This window comes from Peromyscus maniculatus, chromosome 22, assembly GCF_049852395.1.
Source record: "Peromyscus maniculatus bairdii isolate BWxNUB_F1_BW_parent chromosome 22, HU_Pman_BW_mat_3.1, whole genome shotgun sequence".
Taxonomy (NCBI): Eukaryota; Metazoa; Chordata; class Mammalia; order Rodentia; family Cricetidae; genus Peromyscus; species Peromyscus maniculatus.
The window spans coordinates 13,148,928-13,170,928 of record NC_134873.1 but is presented as its reverse complement, the minus strand read 5'-3'; the positions used below and the strand labels follow the sequence as shown (position 1 = coordinate 13,170,928).

The 22,001-nt window shown below is 38.0% G+C and overlaps 1 protein-coding gene across 1 annotated transcript in view; it reads right to left on the bottom strand.

Moving 5' to 3' along the window:
* Positions 1 to 444: 444 nt before the first annotated feature.
* Positions 445 to 22,001, bottom strand: part of LOC102926342 (vomeronasal type-2 receptor 116-like) — a 40,976-nt gene continuing 19,419 nt past the window's right edge. Inside the window, exons 6-7 of the mRNA XM_006990878.2 lie at positions 19,853 to 20,734; positions 445 to 671 (exon numbers count right to left, since the gene is read on the bottom strand). Coding sequence (XP_006990940.2) covers positions 445 to 671; positions 19,853 to 20,734 — 1,109 coding nt within the window. The remainder of the gene's footprint in view (positions 672 to 19,852; positions 20,735 to 22,001) is intronic.

Sequence of the window (22,001 nt, the reverse complement as noted above, 5' to 3'; positions counted from 1 at the left end):
TGGGAGGAGTGGGAATGCTCCTCTCATGGTATGCCAGTTCTTTTAGTTCTGTTGTTCATCTGTCTGTCCTCTCCCACCTTTCCTGCCCATCCTCATCCTGCCTTTGTCCCGCCAGGCTTTGTCCCCATGCAGGTCTGTCTTAAGCGCAGGGAGCTGCTTCAGCTGACTGTGGTCCCACCCAGCAGCAGCATCCCTCCTTGTCCCTGGTGCCCTCAGTGAGCACAGGAAGAGGCTTTCACTGGCTGTCCCGGCTAGCTGCCTAAGGCTCTTCCTTGCAGCAGTGCCCCAACCTGTCCTGGCTGTCCCCAGCGAGTGCAGGGAGAAGCTTTTGCCCAGCCAGGGCTTTGCTTGCCAACCTGTCTTTGCTGCAGTGAGTGAGTGAGTGCAAGGTATCTGCACAGTGGCATGGCTGTGCCCTGAGCTACCAGAAGCCCTGCTCCTGGCTTAGGCTGCCCTGGCGGTGCACTCAGCAACTACCTCATCCGTGGCAACTTGTCCTGGCACCACATGGCTACCCAGCCCTTGGCGGCTTGCCCCGGCTCTGTGCAGCTGCCCCACCCACGGTGGCTTGCCCAGGCAAGGCACAGCTGCTGTGGTGAGCCACAGTGGCTGTCTGGGTATTTGCACGGTGGTGGGGCCACGCACCTCGATCAGGGAGCCAGAGCCACGACCTGAGTGCCCCAGAGAGAAAAAGACTCAGGCGATAGCTGAGGCGGGTGGCAAGGGCCAGGCATAACAAAGGCAGCAGAAGTGTGCTGTCCCACCTTGCCCATCAGGCAGCGGCTCACAAACACTGTCCTGTGCCTACTCATTTTGAGATAAGCCTGCCTCTAAGGCCAAACCAAATGCAGGCTAACCTGGCCTCTCCCCCCTCCCCCCAGGTAAGCCCATGAGCTGTCCCCCCCCCCTGCTGAGAGGGCGTGTCCACCTGAACCCCAAGGGCTTTCTTCTACCCACCAGTCCTGAGGTGGAGAGAAGGAGGATCCCCCTGAACCCTGAGCACTTTCTCCCCCCACCTGGTTGTGGGGGCAGAGGACTCATCCTCCTAAAATCTGAGTACTCTGTTGTGCCCATCTGGTCTATGGGCAGGAGAGAAGACGTGTCCCTTCTGTCTGGTCTCCAGGCATCAGGTGACTGTGGCTGCAGCTGCAATCACTAAGGGGCTTTTTGGCCCCAAGCTTCTGCAGGTTTCATGCCCTGCCTCAGAAGCACCCATCCCCATTCAGTGGCTGCAGTTCTGATCAGAAAAGGGCTACAGCTTTTAACTGCTGATGACAGCTTTCTCAAGTATCCCCAGGAGAGTATAATTTTACCCTCTCTTTAACAATGGGTAATTTCCCTGTTACTGCAAAAGAACCTCAGATATTAGCACTTAAAGCTCTCCTACAGACCAGGGATATTCATACCAACTATGCAAACCTAGCTAGCTTCTGGGCTGAAGCCTCTGCCATAGCACCCTGGAATATCTCCTGGTAATATCTGGGACCCAGCCCTTTGGATGCATATCTTATTCCTACCAAAAAAACAAAAAAACAAACAAACAAAAAAAAAAAAACAGAAGTTCAGGAAGGTAAATCTTCTCATGCATCATTTATTCCTATTTTATTAGGTATTATAGCTTGTATAAAAGAAGGTACCATGGATGATGTTTTAATGACCACTGTAAAACACAAAAGATGGATACCCTCTCACTTGACTTCCCACCTCCAGATGTAGATCCAGATTCTGAGGATGTGGGCAACCCATTAAACAAACCTCCTATACAATCCCCTCCTGCCTCACCTACCAAAGAGGAAAGTCTTTGTCCTTGGTCAGACCTACCTTCATCCTCATGCCCTGAAGAGAATCACTGTGATTCCCTTAAGGCAAAACCAACCTCAGTAACTAAGGCCTGCCCTGCCCCACTCCAGTACCTGAGCCCCTCATGCAAGCTCCAACAATAAAGTATCAATCTACTAATCCATTAGCCTTTCCAGTTAATTTAGGATCTAATGCTGCCACCCAGCCCTGGGTACCCACCCCTCTATGGATCTATGCTTGATTCATAAAGCCACGAATGAATCAGATCCTGACTTGACATATTTTGAACAGGTGCTATGACAATGGACAATACATTTACAAAACTATTATGCTTGGTTGCAATTTAATGTATTAGACCCCACAGTTTTTCTTAATTGGCTGAGTGCTTATGAACAAGCTGAAACACAGGCATGTCTAAATAGTCAATATAATATTGCTATATCCCTAGACATACTGACTGGCAGGGGCCAATATGCTAGTCCCATGACCCAAGCCCAAATTGACCTGAATGCCCATTTTCAGCAAGTCTCTCACCTTGCATTTAAATCTTTGAAATTCTGTACTCCTCGGGAACCAACTGCATACTTTTGTAATCTAATACAGCAGCCATGGGGAATGTTTACTGACTTAGCCTACGTCAACAAGGCAGTGGAGAAATGGGTCAATCCTGGCCCAACCAGGGAAATGATCTTTAAGCAATTAACATGGGGAGGGCTTAATTCTTCTACCCACAATGCAATTGCAGATGTGTGTAATGAGGACATCCATAAATGGGTGATCACTACTCATGATCTGGACCCTCAGGCAGGACCCATAGCTGCCCTTACAGCCTCCCTCAATGCACTATTAGCTTCCAAAGATAATGACCTTGGGAAGTCCTCCCCCTATCCACCTGACCATTCTTTCTGGGGCTGTGGTCAGTCAGGTCACTTTCATAATGATTGTCCCAAAGCTAAACCCAAAATTAAATGCCCCAAATACCAAAAAGGCTTTCATTGGGCACATGATTGTAGGAACTCTACACAAGTTCCAGAATAAAAAGAGACTTTGGAATAACAGCAGCTATAATGGCCACTATTCTGCTTGCTGTGTCAGGTGGCACAGCAGCCATAGCTTCCCTGGTTCAAATGGGAGCCACTGCTTCAACACTTAATAAGGCCATAGAAGAATCAGCCTGAGCATTAAGCACTCAACAGCTGATTAATTTCCATTTCCAGTCAGCTATACTCAATTTACAGCAACAACTAGATTTATTGGATGAAGAAATTCAGACATTAAGATGGCTGGTAAGAGGAAACTATGATTCCCAATTTTCCTCATTTTGTTTAACCCCTTACTCAGTCTCAAATATAACAAAAGCCAGGAGTCAAATAAGGGATTGCATTGGGATCATGGAGCAAAGAGTTCTTAAACCTTTCAGTACAACTCTCTAATAAAATCTTAAGCCTGAACTCCGTACATGTGAAACCACTGGAGGTACCTACAACATTCTTTCACAAATTTGAGATGATATAAGATCAATTATAGACCCTTCAAAAATTATAGCATGAGAAATGATAGGGGGAATGATAATCTTAATAATTCTGTTGCTTAAGTTCATGTTTCCTGGTAGTGCTGCATCAATATAATGACCCTGAAACTGCTAATGGTTCTGGTACACCCCAATCATTGCCCTCCATAAGGAAGTAATAAAAGCTTGGCTCACGGAAATTCGTGATGCCTCTGTCTGATGCATCTGTCTAATGCTCTTGCACCCTAGGCGCTTTCCAGGGGAACCACCCTCTGAGGGCTGGTAGCCAGAACCAGGTAAGAGCCTGTTAGGCAGGTCAACCTAAGACAGACACAGTCACCATGTTGGGGGACCCCTGAGGTGGGGATAACAGGACTAGAGCAAAGAACTCTAATTCCCACTAGTGGCCACAAAATAAAATAAAAAGGGTGATATGAGGTGGATAAGGCCAAAAGCACTGGGCCATGCCTTAAGTTAACAAAGAGCTCTGTCATGCACAGTAGTATCTTGACCGAGAGGACCCTGAAACTGGACCCTTAAGAGGGCCACTGCTGTCATATGACCCAGAGCCAGCCAGGAAACACCATGGCAGCTGGAAGCAGAGCCTGCCAAAAAGTACACACATAAATACCTCAGTCCTTTGTTTAATAAATGAGATTGCTTATAACCTCCCAGAGCCTGTGTCACCTGGTTCTGCATGTATTCACCCCCTGCCCCTGGGATCAGATATAGTGTGACCCCAGCTCAAATCAAGCAACAATATTGCAAAATTAAATCAAGACCAGATAAACAATTTAAATAAACCTATAAACTCTAAGGAAATAGAAGCAGTCATCAAAAGTACAACCCCCCCCCCCCCGGGAAAAATACCCAAAAAACAAACCAACCAAACAAACAAACAAAAAAACAGGACCAAAAGGTTTCAGCACAGAATTCTAGCAGAATTTCAATTCTCGTCAAATTGTTTCACACAATAGAAACAGAAGGAACATTGCCAAATTCTTTTTACAAGGCTACAGTTACCCTAATTACCTAAACCATATAGAGACACAAATAAGAAAAAGAATAAACAAAAATTTACCAATCTTCCTTATGAACCATGATGCAAAAAATACTCTCTCTCTCTTTCTATATATATATATATTACAATAGCAAACAGAATCCAAGAACACATCAAAATATTAACCATGATCAAATAGGCTTCATCCCAAAGATGAAGGGATGGTTCAATATGCAAAAATTTGTCAATGTAATACACAATATAAACAAACTGGAAAAAAAACCCATGATCTTCTCATTAGATGCTGAAAAATCCTCTGACAAATTCCAATACCCCTTTATGATAAAGGTCTTGGAAAGATCAGGATACAAGAAACATACCTAAAAATAATAAAGACAATATACAGCAAGCCAACAGCCAACATCAAACTAAATAGGGGGAAATTCAATGCAATTCCACTAAAATTAGGAATAAGACAAGGCTGTCCACTCTCCATATCTATTCATAGTACTCAAAGTTCTAGCTAGAGCAATAAGACAACAAATGGAGATCAAGGGAATATAGATTGGAAAGGAAGAAGTCAAACTTGTGCTATTTGCAGATGATAGGGTAGTATACATAAGTGACCCCAAAAATTCTACCAGGGAACTCCTAGAGCTGATAAATGCCTTCAGTAATGTGACAAGATACAAGACTAACTAAAAAAAAAATCAGTAGCCCTCCTATATACAAATAATATAAAGGTTGAGAAAGAAATCAGAGAAATATAACCCTTCACAATAGCCATAAATAAGATAAAATATTTTGGAGGTAACTCTAACCAAACAAGTGAAAGACCTGTATGACAAGAACTTTAAATCTTTGAAGAAAGAAAATTTAGGAGATATCAGAAAATGGAAAGATCTCCCATGCTCCTGAATAGGTAGGATCAACATATTAAAAATGGCAAATGTGCCAAAAGCAATCTATAGGTTAAAGGCAATCCCTATCAAAATCACAACACAATCCTTCACAGAACTTGAAAGAACAATACTAAACTTCACTACTTCAGGATGTAACCAAATGGTACTCAGAGAAATGAAATCTGACAGATGGATGTGTTTCATTTGAGCATCTGCATAATTCACTGCTCAGAGATGTGGTAATGGTTCCTGAAATGAGTACTTTAAAGTTTTCAAAGAATGACTTTACCTGTCATCCATACTGTTTTGTCTTCTTGTACACGTAGACACATATCCCACTGCTCAAAATGTATAAAATATTGTTTTCATTTTGGTGGCCACTATTCAATTTATGTAACATAACACAATTCCTGGCATATAGTAGATGACATTTTTCTTGAATATATAATTTAATTTCTTGGTTATAAATATACTCAGGAGATGTATTTTTCAACTAAATAATAATAAAAAGTTATATTACTGTTTGAAATAAAAAAAAAACAAAAACCAAATAATCCAATTAAAATGGGGAACAGATCTAAACAGAGAATTCTCAACAGAATTCAAATGGTCAAAAGACATTCAAGGAATTGCTCAACATCCTCAGCCACCTGGGAAATTCCATCCTATGCCTGTCAGAATGTCTTAGATGAAAAACACTGATGATAGCTGTGGTGGTATTTTATTTGTGTACCCCAATAAAGCTTATCTGAGAATCAAAGGAAAAAGCCAGACACTATTTTAAAAACAGAAGTCAGGCAGTGGCAGCACATGCCCTTAATCCTAGCATTCAGGAGGCAGAGATTCATCTGGATCTCTGTGAGTTCAAGACCACACTGTAAACAGAGCCAGGGATGGTGGCACATGCCTTTAATTCCCAGCATTAGTTAACCGTAGAGGTCTGTGGGTCTGTACAGACAGACAGGAAGTGATAGAGCTGAGTAGAAAGAGGGGGTGATGTAGGTGGGTGGAGAGACGAAGTGAGATGTCAAGGCAGAGAAAAGATACAGGCATAAGCATACAGGAAGTAGCTCTCTCCAGAGACTGAGCAGTCGGTAAGGGAAGGTTGGCTGTGGCTTGTCATATTCCTCTGGTCTCTGAGTTTTTACCCCAATATCTGGCTCTGGATTTTTTTTTTTATTAATAAGACCATTTAGCAAATCATCTCACATCTGGAGACCCAAAGTTGGTGGCATGAATTCATGAAAAAGCTGCTTGCCTGGGGGTCATGCCTAACATGTACTCAGCCATAGTCTCCAACCCACATGGGCCAGAGTCTCTTTGGCTTCTTCTCTACTGGTGTGTTGTGGGCTCTCTCTGGATCCCCATCTCAGGCTGATACCACACTAAGTAGCTGTCTTGAAACTTGCTTGAGCAATATTCAACTTTGTACTGAAAAACCAACACCGAAAAACCTAGGATAGCTAAAACAATTCTGTACAATAAAATGACTTCTGAAGGAATCAATATCCCTGACTTCAAGCTCTACTAGAGAACTATAGTAATAAAAACAGCTTGCAGTTGACATTAAAACTGAAATGTGGACAAATGGAATCAAATTGAAGACCCTGACAATAGTCTGCACACCTATGAACACCTGATTTTTGATAAAGAAGCCAAAACTGTACAATGGAAAAAAGAAAGGATCTTTAACAACTGGTACTGCCATAACTTGATGTCAATGTGCAGAAGATTGCAAATTGATTTATATTTATCACCATGCACAAACTCAAGTCCAAGTGGATCAAAGACCTCAACATAAATCCAGTTAAACTGATAGAAGAGAAAGTAGGAAGTTGTCTTGAGTGCATTGGCACAGCGGACTACTTCCTAAATCTAATACCAGCACAGACATTGAGAGCAACATTTAGTAAATGGGACCTCCTGAAACTGAGAAGCTTCTGTAAAGCAAAGTACATAGTAAATAAGAAAAATGACAACCCAAGTCCCTGAAGCACATCAAGCTACACAACTGTCTCTCTTATGCAGAGGGCCTAGTCCAATGCCATGCAGGCTCCAAATTGTTGATTTAAATTTCATGGGTTCCCATTCCCACCAGCAACTCATACTTTTTAAGCATAATACATATTGTCTGTAAGTCCCTATGCAAATATAAAAATATCAGTAAGTATAAAAGGACATTTCCATCTATTATTCTCTATATAGGCATCACTGAAGTAAATTAAATAGTAACACTGTTGTCTGTCATGAACAGATGTTTCTTTCATGTGGAAAAAAGACTACACTTATTTGCAAAGTCCATGATTTTGTTTTTCATTACCATTGAATAATATTCTACAGTGTATATGTGCAACATTTATACAATCCATTAGGTGATTGTAGAAATTTTAGATTACTTATAATTTTAACTATTGCAAATACGGTAATGAACATGGCAGAGCAAGTATCTGTAGAATAGGATGTTGAGTTCTTTGGACATATGCCAAGGAGTGGTATAGCTGGGTCATATGTGTAGATGTAACCAACCGTCTTATTAAATAAGAAACATAGAACCAATGCAAAGAAGAAAGCCAAGAGATCAGAGCTAAGAGTCTTACCTGCCTGCTGCAGCTAGCCTCTTAAGCCAAGAGACCTCTCCGAAAGAGAGCTACTTCCTGTCTGTTTGTCTTTATATAGACTTTCTGTTCTGCCTTCTTATTGGTTGTAAAACCAACCACATGACTGCCTCATCACTGTCTGTTGTACAGCCCTCCAGGTCTTCTATGGTATTGAAATTAAAGGCATGTGTCTCCAATGCTGGCTGTATCATTGGACACAGAGAGATCTACCTATCTCTGCCTACCAAGTGCTGGGATTAAAGGTGTGCACCACCAACGCTCAGCTTTTGCTATGACTCTAATTGCTCTGACCCCTGGGCAACTTTATTTATTGACATACAATTAAAATCACATTTCAGTACAAATAAAATACCACCATATTTCCCCCTTTCTATTTTAATAAAAAGAAAAAAGGAAAAAGGTTATAACTAACATAAGAAAAACTATATACAGAAGTACAATAACTATATACAATATATAACAAGTAATAAATACCTAAACAATGTCTAGTCCATTTGTATTTGACAAATTCAGAGAAAATAATTCCATTATCTATCCTATTTTGGTAAGTCCAAAATGTATCTAATTCACTTTCTATCCTAATTAATCTTCAACTATAACTAACTAATCTTCAACTCCCTCAGAGACCCAAGAAGGAAATAATATTAGCTAACAAAAATAAAAACAGGAAGTGCATGCAAGCAACTTCCAAAAAATTTGTGAGTTGACAGACACAGCCAGCTGCCTGGACAGTCCACCTGAGGTTTCTCCTCAGTGTTGGGACATCATCTTCAGCCTATAGGCTTAGCATATCTTACAGACTCATTTGTGAAGTAGGATGTACACACGGTCAACAGTTCAACCTCACATTGGGTGAGAGCAGTCCATGTACCAGAAACACCTGAATTCCACTAGTGTCCTGTCATGATTCAGGATTTTAAATTCTGGAAATTCTTGACGGTTTTTGAATTCAGCTGTCCATTCTTCTTGGCTGTGTATATATGGCTTCATCTCAGCATCCTGTTTTTCTCCACATCCCTCTATTAAATGCCATTCTACTATTCAAAGGCATGAGCTTAGTTACTCTTCAAGAATAACTGTTTCATCTGCTGTTCCATTGCACATCAGAAGCCATTGGCCCACTGCCTGTTCAGCTGCCTTAGAAGAAAAGAGCACTGTACCTTTTCCGGAGTGCAAAGGCCACTTCAGGGATGGTGCCATGTTGTCCTGGTCCCCAGAAGATGCCTTTTGATAAAGCCATAACCACACTTGTTTTGGCAAAAATCAGCAGTCCTTTGTTTCGTGTCCTGTCTGTCCTGTTTGTCAACAGTTGATTCGAGGATACTTTGTTGTCCAGTGGTTAACTTTTACCACAATGAAAGTTAACTCCATATGCGGTTTCTTCAGTGCCCATATTCTCTCTGAAGTAGATTGGTACTGCCAGGAGCCGACATGTCTCATAGACATAACAAAAAAGAAAAAATTTCTAAGTTATTAAAATATTTTAAATGCCATATTCTGTAGATTTCTGAAGGGTTTGAAGATGACCTGTCTATCTAAAATATATTTGCTCAATTTTTAAAACATATCTAATATGACTACAAGTTCTATTGTAATGTCTAACTACTAACTTTCATTTCTTTATATCCTAATAGTTGGTAATATTAACATTCAAGGATCAGAATATTGCATTACATTGTTAAATGAACGGTATAAGTACAATTAGAAATATACATATAGCATTTTCTAACAATATCAATTTCTATATATATAATTTGTATACAATATAAAACAATCCAATCCAATGTAAAGTATCTAAAACTAGTAATTGTTTTTTTCTTTTCTTTTCTTTCTTTCTTTTTAAAACAAAAACCTTAAATCTAATCTCGTTTGCTTAGCATTTTTCTTAACCCTTGACAACAACTTGTAACCAACCCCTGTAAACAATGAAAATTATCCCAGATCCAAACCCATTAAAAAGACCAAAAGACCACCCGCGCCACGTCACCTCTTTGGGAATGTGGGTGTCGTATTCTTAAAATTGCTTCCTGCTGGGTATGGGTGAAGTTATCTTTATCCTGAAAGAAAAATCTTAGGTTAATTGTCAAATTCTAGGAAAGGTAACTATATCCTTCATTATCCAGTCTGTGTATAATGCCAAAGTTCAGGGTTTATCTCAAGTCCTTATTCAAGTAGTCTTTGAGACTGGATCATCTCAGCTAGCCCTCTCAAAATTGCTCTGAGCACTTTGTAGTCCAAAGCTGACCTGTAGATGATGTTTGTTAGCTTAATGATATTATTATTGTCCACGTGGAATTGTTGTTGTTGTGGGGCCCCATCTTCTTCCTGGAGACTTCAGTTGATGTTAGGCCTGGCCGTGATTTCCTGCAGAAAACTGATAAGAGACTCAAACACAAAGACATATATATGCAGCTAATTGAAGCCTTTTTTTCTAGAATTAGTTAGTACTCTATATGACCATTCATATCTTTTTTTTTTTTTTTTTTTTTTTTTTTTTTTGAGCTGAGGCTTGAACGCAGAGCCTTGTGCCTGCTAGGCAAGCGCTTTACCACTGAGCTAAATCCCCAACCCCTGACCATTCATATCTTAACAAAGTTTAAAATGTATATATATATATATATATATATATATATATATATATATATTAAATTTCAATATAAAATTTATACTTTAAGAAAAGTTTGGCCGGGTGGTGGTGGCGCACGCCTTTAATCCCAGCACTCGGGAGGCAGAGCCAGGCGGATCGCTGTGAGTTCGAGGCCAGCCTGGGCTACCAAGTGAGCTCCAGGAAAGGCACAAAGCTACACAGAGAAACCCTGTCTCGAAAAACCAAAGAAAAAAAAAAAAAAAAAGAAAAGTTTGAAGAATCAGAATAGAATCAAAGAGTTGAGATTAGTAATGGAATAGTCCCTTAATTAATTTGGCTTTTGTCCTGTACCATAGCAGAAGATGGCTCTTTTCTTCTGGCATGATACAGGGAGTTTGCATTTTCCTTTTAACAACATGCTTGAGTTTAAAGAAGGAGAGAGTCATTCTCCAACTCCAAAGTCAGCTCTAAATTTTAATTGAACTGGAACTATTAGAAGACCAATAGTGTTAAATCTTAAGAGAAAAGCAGAAACAAATATTTAGGAAGACATAGCATACCCATATGATATACCCATATGCCATTTTACTCTGTTTCCTGGGATAGATGATTTGTCCCTTTTCTTCAGTTGTCTCATTTGTCCAGTGTTGTTCAGATTCCTTAACCTTCATTCTCCTAAAAGACAAAAACAAAAACCTTCCCCCAAGTCTAATTTTGGGGATGTTCCTTTTGGCAAGTTATTATCTGATAAATGAAAAGGCATGTGTTACTGGTATAAGTTAGTTTAAATTGGTTGTTCATGCTGGTTGATGAACTATCACCTTCTCTAATTAAGAGGTCTCTCTTGTTCAAATCGAACCTCTTTCAGTTTTGATGGTATCCACAGCTTATCTTCTCCTGTAGAAACAAAAGCAAAACCTCATCCCCAACGTAACACATATCCTGGTTTCCATTCTGAGGTCAGCACATCTTTAAAGTATATAGGCTGATTTAATTCTGTAGTTTTTTCTATTATCCAATGTCTCTCTGCAGCTCTTGTACCTTTCTCATTGGCATTGAGAAAATTCAAAGTTAATAGAGCATTATGTAATCCATTTCTGGGGGTTTTTGTTACCCCTTTCTGTTTATTTAGCATATACTTTAGAGTTCTGTTTGATCTTTCTATAACTGCTTGACCTGTAGGATTATGTGGTATGCCTGTAATATGCTTTATATTATAATAAGCAAAAAAACTGTTTCATTTTAGCAGAGACATATGATGGAGCATTGTCAGTTTTGATTTGTGCAGGTATACCCATGATGGCCATAACTTATAGCAAATGAGTGATTATAGAATCAGCTTTTTCAGAACTAAAAGCAGTTGCCCATTGAAATCCTGAATAAGTATCAATGGTAGGGTGTACATATTTCAATTTTCCAAATTCTGCAAAGTGAAACACAACCATCTGCCAGATTTCATTCCTCTGAGTACCCTTTGGGTTATATCCTGCTGGTAATGGCGTTTGATTGTAGAAGGAACAAGTAGGACATTTCTTTACTATTCCTTTGGCTTGTTGCCAGGTTATGGAAAAATCATTTTTTAAACCTTTACTATTGACATGGTGGTTTTTTTATGAAATTCTGAGGCCTCCAGCACATTTCCTATCACTAATTTATCAATCTTATCATTGCCTTGAGCTAGAGGGCCTGGCAGACCAGTATGGGATCAGATGTGAGTTATATATAAAGGATGACTCCTTTTCCTGATTGTATCTTGTAATTGAATAAATAGTGTAGTTAATTCTGAACCATCAGGGATAAATTCTGCAGTCTCAATATGTAATACTACTCTTTCTGCATACTGAGAGTCAGTTACTATGTTGAGAGGTTCTGAAAAATCCATTAATACCAACAGAATAGCATACAATTCTGATTTTTGAACTGAATTATACGGACTTTGAACCACTTTACTTAAATTTTCTGATTTGTAACCTGCCTTTCCTTGTTTGTTGACATCTGTATAAAATGTATGAACTCCAGATATGGGTTTTTGCCATACAATTCGAGGCAAGATCCAATCAGCTCTCTTTAAAGATCAATTCTCTCGCTTTTGGGATATTTGCTGTTAATTTCTCCCAAAAAATTACTGCAAGCCCTTTCCCAAGGTTCACTTTCTGTCTATGATTTTTCAATGTCCTCCTTAGTTAAAGGTACAACCATTTCTGCTGGGTCTATTCCTGCTAATTGATGAAGTCTCAATTTTCCTTTCCAAATCAAGTCAGAGATTTTTTTTCACATAAGTTTTTAATTTTTTATTTGGTTGATTCGGTAAAAATATCCATTCCAATATAATATCTTCCCTCTGCATTAATATTCCTGTAGGAGAATGTCTAGAAGGTAAAATAACCAAAATGTAATCCAGGTTTGGATCAGTATGATCCACATACCCTTCATGTACTTTCTTTTCTAGCAAGGCCAATTCTTTCTCAGGTTCAGGTGATAATTCTCTTGGACTATTTAAGTCCTTGTCACCTTCTAAGGTTTTGAACAAATTATTCAGTTCATTATTTTTTACCCCAAGAATAGTTCGTAGATGAGAAATATCTCCAAATAATCTTTGAAAGTCATTAAGAGTCTGTAGTCTATTTCTCCTAATTTGCACCTTTTGGGGTCTAATTTTTTGTAGCTCTATTTTGTATCCTAAATTATTAATAGAATCTCCTCTTTGTATCTTTTCAGGAGCAATTTGTAATCCCCAGCAAGGCAAAATTTTCTTTACTTCTTCAAACATTCTTTCTAAAGTTTCTGCATTTGAGTTAGCTAGTAAAATATCATCCATATAATGATAAATTATAGATTTAGGAAATTTTTTACATATCACTTCCAATGGCTGTTGTACAAAATATTGGCACAGAGATGGACTATTTAACATTCCCTGTGGAAGGACCCTCTATTATAATCTTTTAACTGGTTGAGAATTATTATAAGTAGGCACTGTGAAAGCAAATCTTTCTCTATTTTTTTTTCTTGTAAGGGTATTGAAAAGAAAGTCTTTTAAATCAATAACTATGAGAGGCCATCCTTTTGGTAACAGAGTAAGCAAAGGCATCCCAGATTGTAGAGAGCCCATTGGCTGAATTACTTTGTTAATTGCTCTAACGTCTGTTACCATTCTCCATTTACAAGATTTCTTTTTAATAACAAATACAGGAGCATTCCAAGGGCTGGTTTATTCTTCCATATGCTGAGCATTTAACTGTTCTTCTACCAGCTCTTCTAAAGCATGGAGTTTCTCTGTTGTTAAAGGCCATTGCTGGTTAACAGGATGGTCTGTTAACCATTTTAAAGGTAGAGCTGTTGGTGTCTTTGGGAGATCATCAGTTGTGCCCTGTTTTTGTATAATATGGATGGCTGGTGACCACTAAGAATAATGCCTTCTAATATTTTTTTAAATGTTTCACTTTTGTGAATTGTAGAGACAGAAGTCTGACACAATTATCATTAAATTGTTCTAAATAACTCATACTTTTTGAATATTGTAGATGTCATTTATAAAACCCTTTCCTAACAGTCAGTCTATTATCCTTAAATAGAGTCATCTCTGAAATAAATTAAATTGTGAGTGTTTCTGTATATACAATATCATCTTATAAAAGTATCTTTTATTATTTTGCTCACACATTATTTGGTTGTGTAGGCTTGTGAGCTCCAGTGCAATGAGAAAATCAAAGGACAATTCTGTGGAGTAAGTTATCTTTTTTCTCTTCTAACTTGATAATAAATAAGACCAGAAAATAAAATCACATTATACATTATAAGGCTTGTGTAGAAAGGATTTATACTGATTTGAATGAAAATGGCCATGGTGGAGTCATATATTTAAATACTTGGTTCACAGTCAGTGGAAAATTTGAGAAATAATGAGATTAGTCCTCATTGTAGGTGGTGTGTCACTGGCAGCAAGCTTGAGGCTTCAAAAGCACTATGCTCTTCCTAGTGTACTACTTATGCCTTCTGCTTGTAGATCAGATATAAGCTGTCACTTTCTGTTCCATCTCTATGTTCTTTCATCTGCTCTGCCATCAGAGACTCTGTCTTGAACTGTAAGTCACAAAAAACCAATGCCTAGGTGATGGTGTTTAAATCACAACATAAAAGTAACCGAGACAGCATGTTCATATGTTGATTCATTGTAAGAGACCCTCATATATTCTTTTATTTAACATTAATTTATTTAATAATTGACAAATTTATAAAAGTTAATATATTCTAGTCCAAATAAGTCCACCATGTTCTCTAATAATTCTCATCTACAATAAATTTTTTCTTCCAATAAGCACCTCTTTCGCTGTTACATCTCTTTATTTTGTTTTTGCTTTGTGACTCACTGAAGGAAACTAAGTCCAAATATGGTAATTTTGGAGTTGATATATCCACTAGAGATTGAAAAAATTACCTACAGCTACAAAACTTAAGACAATTACTCCCTTTCCCTATGTACTCCAAACAACCAATGGCTGCCAATGAAGTAGACAATATTCTGTAGGAGGAAGTTTCTGAGCCCTGCCTAGTCCCAGAGTCTGGATGAACATCTCACACTTGAGCTCTCACAGCTGCTTATAAAATAATCACTCAGAGGCATACATTAATTACAAACTCTATGACCTATGGCTCAGGCTTATTATTAACTAGCTCTTATAACTTAATCCAACCTATTTCTATTAATCTACATGCTGCCACATTGCTGTGGCATTACCAGTATGCTGACATCTTGTTACTTCTTGGGCTGGCAATTCTCCTGACTCCACCCTTCTTCATCTCTGTCTTCAGTTTGAATGTACTTCCTTACCTTACTCTGCCTTGCTATTGGCCAAATAGCTTTATTTATCAAACGTAAGAAAGACATCCCACAGCAATACCCACTATTTCCCCTCCAATCTATGACTAAATATTGACATGTACAGTCTTGTGAAAAATAGTTTCTATGATTTCATTATTGTATAAGCTGTGCCATGGCCAGAAGACAACATTTAATAATCTTTCCCCTTCATTGATCTTTTGCATTCTAAAACAGTTCCACTTTAATAATGTTTCTTCAGTCAAGGAAGGACTTACACTGGATTTTTCACAAGAATAGAACACACTGCAGTCAACTATGTACTCTCAGCACCCTGACCAGCCATATGGCTTTGAGTTAACTAAAAGTAGGATTCTTTCAGATACACCTTTTCAGGGACTTGTTTTTCATGGTTCAAGTGCTCCATGTTGGCTTCAAAGAAGTGATTTTTATCATTTCCCTTTACATTTCATCTATAGTAATATGTAGAATTCAAGCAGTGTCTTCATTTGGTTTTATGTATATTATCCACAAAAATCTGGCAATTACTGAGACAGACTTACAAGCTCACCTACACTTGTGATTATGTAACTTCATGGTCTTTCCTAATAACTATTTCAAAAACATTTGCAGCATATTATTAACATTATTGAGATTATAGACTTCAGATACCTTAGTTAAGTTAGGTAAAATGTAGAGTTTATTGTTTATATTCTCAATGTCAAAAACAAGAAAGTTGATAGAATTTGTTCTTTGAATGTACCCTACATAGGCAGGAAAGGGGTAGAATGATTATTTCCAAATACAGTGCAATGGCTACCATGTCCTAAATATTCAGGTTAAACAATGTCATAATTGAAATCATATGGACAAATATCATGGTGTTAGAGTAAGGGATTCTTGAGCAATTATTTGCAATAGACATGTTGATGAGATCCATGAATACAGTTAGTGTCAATCATTTTGAATTCCAGAAATGTCCTATTTCAATTCTCTGTCATTCAAAGACAGAACAAACATTTAAAACCAAAAACTAGGCCTAAAATTATCAGTTATTTTCAAATAGCTGAGTTTAAAAAATCTAGCAACAAGTTTAATTTTAATTGTGTCTTTGTATTTAATCCATTTAAACAAAATAGTTTGATGTGCCCAAGAAGCCAGATAAATACCTCAGTACTGAGTGGTGATTTTCATTAACAATTTTATTTTATTATGATCATTATGTGTTTTATTTTTAAATAAAATGGATAATAAGCTCCTATTTTAAAATACACTGTGTGGGAATCATCGATTCATATATGTATACTTCCATAGATACAGATATAGTCAGACACAGATACATAAACACATATGAAAGAAATTTGACCCATATTTATCTTGCCACTGTCATGTCTTCTTCTTACTCCTAATTTGTCCAGTTCACAATACATGCAGAGATCTCTATAACAGCAAAACGATGGAACAACATGATCAATAGACCTTAGGCATTGAGGAAAACTGAGAAGACTCTTGGTGCACTGCAGGTGCCATATAGCCTGGAGATGCCCACTCTAAGTAAAAGACATGTTTTGTGTGATAAAGTGTGGTTATGGTAGAGAGTGTTGGTATGTTTGAAAATTCTCAGTATGGAGAGATTTAGAATATTTTTGCAGATAGGGCAGGTGGTTCAGAATGCTGTTGCTGAACTTGTAGAGCCTTTAATGAGATCACAGTATTGTTCAGGGAGCAGCACTTAAGATAGAGCTTAGAAGAATAGGAAAAGGTGAGCTCTCTAAGGCCGAGTGAATCTCAAGATGTGTGGCTTCTCATAGACATTTTCTGAGTCAAGGAGTAAATGAGAAGTAATAGTAGCCTGAGATATGAAGGCATGGTGAGTTGTCTGATGGGTTTGGAGGAATCTTGTGTAAGAAAGATGGAGAGCATAGGAAGCTGGGCTGCTCAGTGAAAAGGCGAGCCTTGTCAGTAAGCATAATATTAGCTACACATGCCAGTAACAGTGTGTTACTATCTCTAGATAATCATCTGGAAAATCCTTTGGTTCACCAGTTTACACATTCAGTGTCATCAGAAAACATGATGACAACAAGGTGCCTCTAGAAATGATGGTATTGTGGAATAAGTTAGAAGTCAGGATTAAAAGGGGTCTTTATGACTCAGGAAATGAAGTGTTATCCACAGGCAACATGTGGAAGAGCTTGTCAACAACATCACAAGTCATATCCAGAAATATGCCAGGGAAGGAGAAAACAAGGCTATAATTTAGAGACCTGAAATTATTAAGTGTTCTAGATTTCATGTTCCCAAGCTGTACAAAGAAATTGATACATAGAAGTACCCAGCGCCTAATTATAGACTGTCATCTATGAGCAGTGATCCAAGGTTCCTGGTCTAACTGCACCCCCAGTTTAGCTTCCTTTATTAAAATGGAGAAAAAGACATTATCAAAGTCTAGGTTAAAAATCAAACTCAAATGTGAATATATCACAGACACATTCAGAAGATTGTTTCCTATTAGATCCTAGATCCTATCAACTTAACAATAAAGATTAACTATCACAATAAATAATCATAGTTTTATCGGTTGAAGCGTGTGGATAAGGATGAATAAAGATGAATTGGGCTGATAGAAAACTTTGAAGCCCTACCTGTTAACAGCTGTACTAGGTGGACATGGAACTCCTAGCAACTAAATCTCCAAAATGCAATCCTTGGAGAAATAAAGTATCTCTAAAACAAAGCACACCATATATGGAAATAGGTATCACATTTACAGTGTTATTCTAAATAGAGTCTTCAGTACTATTTTAATAAAACTTTAATGAAGATTCCTCAATTTTTGTGAGGGAATATCTCTCAAAATATTGTATTTTGGTGGATATAACTCAAAAAATGCAAATGCAGTAAATCAGATCATTTGAAGAACAAATTTTAATTCCTATTGTCAGATGCACAAGGAAGATATTTTACAACCCTGAAATATGTAGAGAATCTCATATGGTTTATCTCTTCTCACAACCTCTTATTCATCAGTAAGTATTGTGCATGGAAAATAGCAAAACTGCCAACATAAAAGCCACTAATTTGGAAGTTCACCTGCTTGCAGTTTCTTTTTCTTCATTTAGAGCCACTCCTCCCAAACAGCTCCATGGCCAAAGACGATCTGTTTGCCCACTGTGTACACGTTCTAATTGCTCAATCTTTTTTTTTGAGACAAATTTTCCCTGTGTGCCTCTCCTGGATCTCATTCTGTAGAGCAGGCTGGCCTCAAACTCACAGGGATCTACCTGGCTCTGCTTCCCAAGTGCTGGGATTAAAGGCATGTGCTGCCTAACCAAACAATTGCTCAATCTTGTAGAATATTTTTACCCCCCTTTTCAAAAACTTACTTGTAGAGAAAAGAACTGAAATACCACTGTCTAATTGTAACATTATTTTCTTCAAGCATTCTGTTACTATGAAAGTATTCTCAAAGACATGCACCTGTATTACAACATTTTATTATGGAGGAAAAGTGTGAGTGCCAGACAAGTTGGGTTAACACATTTTAGCCAAACAAATAAAACATAGTATGTTTCTTGACATATTTCCACATAGATGATACCTAATATATTAAGAATTACACAGACTTTCTGTTTAAAAGTGAAAATTCCAAGAAATAGGTAGGTTCATGGGGCTATAGACTCCCATTACAAAGATTGAGAAAGATGTGAGTAATCACTGGAAATAAAGTATAATTTCTTATTCAAAGATGTAGATTGATTTTTAAAGTCCCAATTCTTTTAAAACAGTGAACTTCTCAGGGGAAGTGAGGACACAGGAAGTCTTCAGAGTACAGAAGCTACACAAGCTGCAGATACAGGTAGCTTGATAACAGCTGTGCCTTTTCTTCATTTAGATATACTTTTTGGGATTACCCAAGGATTTGTTGCTGGCATTGGCTGAAATTAGATATTTTTTCAAATGTTAAATGATGGCAAATAAAGATACAAATGAATAGTCTCCAAAAACATCAATATAGCAATTCAGCCAGAGTTTAATAGGCAAAGACTCATAAAAAGCCAAAGTTTAAAACTGTTAGAAAAATTAAAGATGATTCAAAAACTGCTGTTAAATGATAAGGTTAAAGTTAGTATATGAAGGGAGTATGTGGATATATTCAATGTAATTTAGAAAATATACAAATACATGTACAATTTAATACATTAGAAGATAAAAATACAATGTAACAATAGGAATTTTGCTACGTGTAATATGAGATAATGAAGTGCAGACATTAAAAGTTTGGTTTGGATGATATAATGTCAGAAAGCAAAATATCTGGACTGAATAAACAGGATACCTGTTTTATCTTCTAAGGTGACGAGGTACATGTTTGAGGCAAGAATCACATTATTTATGAAAATAAATTGGGGGGAATAAAAGGGAAGGGGCTAATGATTACACTTTATAGTGCTTTAAATACTAGAACAATCCAAGAGCCATATGTTTGTAAAAGCAAAACCAAGAGTGCAATTTGATGATTGAGCTGTATTGTAAGTGACCCAAGATCCTCAATTTAGGAAACAAACAAATTCAATTTTCAGAAGACATTTTAGTTCCAAAATGTTTTTTATTCCTACACTGATAACTATAGATTCTTTCTGGCCTTAACAAAATAATGTAGCACTTGGGGAGAAAAATGCATCCTAGTAGGCCAGCACCAGAAGCCAAGATAGAAAATACCTCAGTGGCCACCACAGCCTTACCCCTGGTGCTTTGGTAGACAGGAAGGAAGGTGACCCAGACACTACAAAACACCAACATGCTAAATGTTATCAACTTGGCTTCATTAAAAGTATCTGGCAGGTTTCTCACCAGGAAAGCCAGGGTGAAGCTCCCCATTGCCAGGCAGCCCAGGTATCCCAGGACACAATAAAAGGCAGTGACTGAGCCCTTGTTGCACACAATGATGATGTGATCATATTCTGAGTGTGTATCTATGTCAATAAAAGGAGGTGATGTCCCCAGCCAGATGCCGAAGGGAATAAGTAGGATCAGAGTGCAGATGGGCACTATGAAGTTAGGTACTCTTGATGTCAGGAACCACCTCATCTTTCTTCCTGGAGAGGTAACTCTGAAGGCCAGAACCACAGTAACAGTTTTGGCTAAGACAGTGGAAATGGCTACAGTGAACACAACTGCAAATACAATCTGCTGCAGAATGCAAGTGGCTGTGTTGGGATGACCAATAAAGATCAAAGAACTAAGAAAACAGAAAGTGAGGGAAATAAGCAGAATATAACTAAGTGTTAGATTATTAGCTTTCACAATTGGAGTGGCTCTGTGTTTCACAAAGACACCAAGAACAGAAACTGTCAGTCCAGAGAAGCACAAGGACAAGGAGGTTAAAATCATCCCCAAGGCATCTTCATAGGATAGGAAGGTCACACTTTTTTTAATGCAGTGAATTCTCTGTGTATTGGCATATTGATTAACTCCACACCTTAAACACTGCTCCATATCTGTTGTGAAACAAAAAGGTTTGAGGGATGTTTATTAGTAAGAGACTAGGAAATGAAGAGATTTCTCAATAGAGCTCTCTTGTCACCAAAGGAAACCTACAGTACTTGGAATGGTTTTCATCTAATGGACTGTCCTGAGGGGCCCCTGTGAAAACACCAAACAATACAGGCCTACCTAGCATATTTTGTACACTCTACAAACTAATAGCAAGGTCCTATTGCTGAAGACACACTGCCTAGGAAACTTGATAAAATTTGAGAAAATGATGGGTTGCCTAACTAAAGCCTTCAGTCCTATTAATAACTAATATAAATGATACTGCAAGTTACTCCGAATCTAACAAAAGATGATGGTAAACAGTACCCTAGCTATAAACCCTTTAATCCAAAATGCTAACCTGTCTGTAAGATACATACATTGTTGGCAAAAATGTTGTGGTAATAATCTACCATTTTTATTCATATTTAAGGTCAACTCAATAAGAGGGAACCTATGTCTGACACTACTCATGTGCCCATGAACAAAAGATTAGAAAGGCCATAGTTTTAGAATACCAAGCACTGCACTATGGTTTTGTTAATGCAATGCAGCAGTAAAATGACAGATAAAAGCATTCTGCTAAACTTATATATTACTATCTTGTTCAACAATCATCAGAAAAGCATTATCTTGCAGTGGATTTGAACAAATACAAGCAGCCTTAACTAAACACTTTGCAGAGAGTGAGAAAACTTAGAATGCTCAGTCCTAAGAAAATGTCCATCAAATCCTCCCCTCAGGGCTCAATGACCTCTGATGAAGAGGAAGCTGAAAGTGTGTAAAAGCCATTGCAGATGGATGGAATAAAGGGAACAATGCCTTATGGGCACAATAGAACTTTCACATATAAGAACTCAGTCTGTTGCTGTATGTATAAGACTGGCATGACTTTAAGCAAGATCGGGATCCATGGTGGTAGGGGAAGTGGATACAAGCATCCATACATATCCTAGAAGCTATCTCCAATTAATAATTGCTCATGAAGGAAAAATTAATTTTCTTTTTTTTTTTTTTTTTTTTTTGGTTTTTCGAGACAGGGTTTCTCTGTGTAGCTTTGTGCCTTTCCCGGAGCTCACTTGGTAGCCCAGGCTGGCCTCGAACTCACAGAGATCCGCCTGCCTCTGCCTCCCGAGTGCTGGGATTAAAGGCGTGCGCCACCACCGCCCGGCCAAAAAATTAATTTTCTTAAACAGAGTCTTATTGAGTATACAAACCACATTTAAGTGC